We start from the raw sequence: 3,450 nt of genomic DNA, 5'->3' as shown, positions 1-3,450 counted from the left end.
CAACTTCACTGCCACTGATCCGGACTCGTCGTCGTAAGTAGCACCAGCCAGCAGCGACAACACAAAGATCTTCGATTAGGCTATGTGGGGTCACTGTTTTGGTTTCGCGTTATCTTGCGCTCGGTTATATAAACACACGCGTCGTCAATTTCCTCTTCTCTACTGGCACAATTTGAACCCAGGGCTACGGGGCACCGGTTCCACTTTCTGCTCTTCCGACGGGAGCGATACGGAAATACTTTTTTTCCTGCGACACAGTGGGCGAAATAGAAAACTCCCCGAGTCGACTTTCTGCGATGCGCTTCTTGTCTGACCGTCGATCACCGCAGCAGAAGAAAAAACAACAGATTAAATTTTATAGCAGCTGTCATGTCTGACAGAGTGACAGGTTGGAATTTATGGCACACCGGGGGTCTCCCAACGGTCGATTCCGTGAAAACCTTCTTCAGATATGGCACTGCCATCTGGCAGATTAACGATTAATCTGGTTTTTACTCAAAAGTTTGGAGTGCCCAATGCTAAACCTGCTCGCCGACCGTGAGTGAGTGCACGCAGACGGCACGCGCGCAACCGGACAGTCGCGATGTCCAAACAATAACAAAAACACTGTGCAAGTGCAGATGCGCGCGGATGTGCAGAAGAAAATTAAACCGGTGATATAATAAAAGAAAAAAAACTAGTCTTGTGCGTTATAAGAGAATCAGAGTTAGTTAACTATTTTAAAATGTACAGTGCACTCCATCAACGAATCGCGCGTGGAATACCTTTGATACGACATGCTTCGAACGCGGCTAAAGATTCCACCCTAGCTCAGAACTACTGCATGAATTTGGTCAGGTAAGATCTTCCCGTAATCGTCACAGTACAGAATAATTCCTACTTTCCCAACCGGTAGGCAATACGACAAGGAGAACTTCCTCTGCACATTACTGCTCAAAAATCCGGAACGACGAAGCGCTTTGGCCATCCGGGCGTTCAACGTGGAGATCGCGCGGATTACCGGCACCGTGTCGGACGACAAAATCGGTCAAATGAGGCTGAAATTCTGGGAGGACACCATTGATAAGTTGTTCAAAAATGATTTAAAGCACGTTCCGGAGCAACCGGTTATCCAGGAGCTGAAGGAAGTCATCGATAGCCAGAAGCTGACCAAGCGGTACTTTCAGCGATTGATTTCCGCTCGGTTGAACGCCAATCTGCGGTTCGTGACCACCAAGCAGATGGAAGAGTATGTGGAGAACTCGGTTTGCAGCGTGCTGTACTTGCTGCTGGAAGCGCATGGAGTGCGGAACGTTCATGCCGATCACGCGGCATCCCACTTGGGGAAAGCTCAGGGCATTGTCAACTTGTTGCGATCGATTCCCTATCAGGAGCGGCGGAACGTGGTACCAGTGCCGCAGGAAGTGCTCATGCAGCACGGAGTTAGCCAGGAGCGGGTGCTGCGGAATCGCAAAGAAGACAAAGGCGTAGAGGAGGTGATCTTTCAGCTAGCCGGTTTGGCACATCAGCATCTGGAGAAGGCACGGAAATTGGCTGGATCCGTGCCGAAGCAAGCAAAGCCCGTTCTGCTGCCTGGAGTGGCAACCGGTCGGTATCTGGAGCGACTGAGGAGGGCGAATTTCCACCTGACTGATTCGCGGTTGCTGCAAAAGGACGCAATGCTTCCGCTAGTTATCTACTGGAATCACTTCCGAGGAAAGTTCTAATGAGGTATGTTTAGAATAATTAATTTGTTAGAAGTTGATAACTGTGGCGTTCGTTCGGAAAGAATATCCCTGGAATTTGTGAACATTTGAATTAGCTTTTATTCATCTGGTACCAACCAGAGGTACGAATTTCAACTGGTAGCTTCATTGCCGTTAGTTTCCTCTTCAGTAGCTTCCTTCATCTCCGTGAGTTCAGCTACTTCACTCTCATTCGATGTTTTCGTCTCGTCCACAACCGCATCTTCCTTGGGTTTGGCTCCTTTCCTCATTGGCAGCACTTCCAACAACGTCTCTTGCCATGGTTTACCCAATTGAACTTTCATCAAGATTTCAAACACTAAAATAAAGCAGATTTTTAATTTGCCATTCATTAATCAACATATCTACATCAACTCACCTTGATTGATCGTCAAAATGGTCCTAGATTTGATCACAATGTGCTCACTCAACGGCAACCTTGCATGCCGGATTCCCATCTCGCTGGCCAACCCATGGCAATGGCCCTTGTACTGATTGTGATCCACCAGCCCGCCAATCACGTACACGTGGTCCTTCTCCAACGTGGTCAGCACATTGTCCGACTCGCTGCTCAAATAAACCAGCTTATCCCTGTCGAACAAATCCACAAACGATTCCCCGCTGAATTTCACATCCCAGTGCTGGTAACCGTCGTTCCGCTTCAGGTGCTTCTCCACGGCACCCCCGGGCCGTATACCCGTAAAGTGCAACGGAATGGGCTTTTCCGAACGCCGGTTCATCGTGTAGATTCGCAACAGCTGCTTCACGCATTTGGCCACGTCTTTGTCGATCATCATCTCATCGAAGCTGAGATCCACCGCAATAGTGATTTCCGATTTACTGTAGTCGATCTTGTTTCGCTTCAGTTCCTTCCGACTTGGTCCGTTCCGAGTGGGGAGCCCAGCCTGGATGGCCTCCAGCTTACGTTGTTTCATCTTTTCCTTCTCCTTGAGTCGTTTTTCCTTTTTCTTGACTTCCCACTGTTGCATCTTCAGTAGCTTCTTGCGCTTCCGTTTGGACATCGGCTCCCCTTCAGCCAAACTCACCGAATCCGGATCACTCGGCGAAACGAGCTGTTCCTCCTTTGATGACGTCTCGTCGATGGCTGGACTTGGCTCCTCTTCAACATTTTTGTCCATTTTTGTAGCGATTTCGCCCTAGATGGCTGGAATTGTTTCAAGGAGCGATGCTAGCGGCGTCGACGGCGTTCGATTACACGTGAACACTACGAAGCTGCGGTTTGTTTACTATCTGCAGGCCAAGGAGAATACATTTTACTAAGGTGGCGCAGATAAACATTGCAAACCACTGGTTGTCTCTTCCACTCTTCTGGTGTTCTTATGCAACTAAAATAGTGACGTCACTATTTCAGTTCCATAAGAACACCAGAAGAATGGAAGAGACAACCAGTGGTTTGCAATGTTTATCTGCGCCACCTTAGTAAAATGTATTCTCCTTGTCTGCAGGCAGCTCGCACACCTCAGCGTCTGTCAGCTGTTTTCTTTCAGTGTCGGGGGGTGAGTGGTAGTATTGGGCGTTCCTGAGAGAAAAACTTCCGAATAAATAGTGCCGAGTTTTGACGCTAGGTTGCACCTGTATGTTGACAAAATCAACTAAACGCACGCTTAAAATGTTACACCAAAACGTGTACCACAGAACAGATAGGCATCTTATGAGCCATTTTACGAAGTGACAACAATGTTGATGATGATGTTGGTTTTCACGG

The 3,450-nt window shown here is 48.2% G+C and overlaps 2 protein-coding genes across 2 annotated transcripts; one reads left to right on the top strand and one right to left on the bottom strand.

Moving 5' to 3' along the window:
- The first annotated feature begins 543 nt into the window (after nt 1-543).
- Nucleotides 544-1,759, top strand: LOC109410124 (NADH dehydrogenase (ubiquinone) complex I, assembly factor 6 homolog). Its single transcript, XM_019683653.3, has 2 exons — nt 544-837; nt 896-1,759. Exons 1-2 carry the CDS (start codon nt 725-727, stop codon nt 1,704-1,706), a joined length of 924 nt encoding a protein of 307 aa, XP_019539198.2. The 5' UTR covers nt 544-724; the 3' UTR covers nt 1,707-1,759.
- A 22-nt stretch (nt 1,760-1,781) lies between these two features.
- On the bottom strand, nt 1,782-2,999 carry LOC109410123 (tRNA methyltransferase 10 homolog A-like). The gene is made up of 2 exons (XM_019683652.3): nt 2,104-2,999; nt 1,782-2,043 (listed from the first exon to the last, which is right to left on the bottom strand). The coding sequence occupies exons 1-2, from the start codon at nt 2,861-2,863 to the stop codon at nt 1,838-1,840; spliced, it is 966 nt and encodes a 321-aa protein (XP_019539197.2). The 5' UTR covers nt 2,864-2,999; the 3' UTR covers nt 1,782-1,837.
- Nucleotides 3,000-3,450: the final 451 nt, after the last annotated feature.

This window comes from Aedes albopictus, chromosome 1, assembly GCF_035046485.1.
Source record: "Aedes albopictus strain Foshan chromosome 1, AalbF5, whole genome shotgun sequence".
Lineage (NCBI taxonomy): Eukaryota > Metazoa > Arthropoda > Insecta > Diptera > Culicidae > Aedes > Aedes albopictus.
The sequence above is the reverse complement of the archived record's forward strand: the minus strand, read 5'-3'. Positions and strand labels throughout refer to the sequence as shown.

Excerpts from the sequence above, each read along its gene's own strand:
- LOC109410124 (XM_019683653.3), top strand. The coding sequence starts at position 725 with ATGTACAGTGCACTCCATCAACGAATCGCGCGTGGAATACCTTTGATA. Across the intron at positions 838-895 it reads TACTGCATGAATTTGGTCAG|GCAATACGACAAGGAGAACT; the intron begins GTAAGATCTTCC and ends CCCAACCGGTAG.
- LOC109410123 (XM_019683652.3), bottom strand. The coding sequence starts at position 2,863 with ATGGACAAAAATGTTGAAGAGGAGCCAAGTCCAGCCATCGACGAGACG. Across the intron at positions 2,044-2,103 it reads CATTTTGACGATCAATCAAG|TGTTTGAAATCTTGATGAAA; the intron begins GTGAGTTGATGT and ends GCTTTATTTTAG.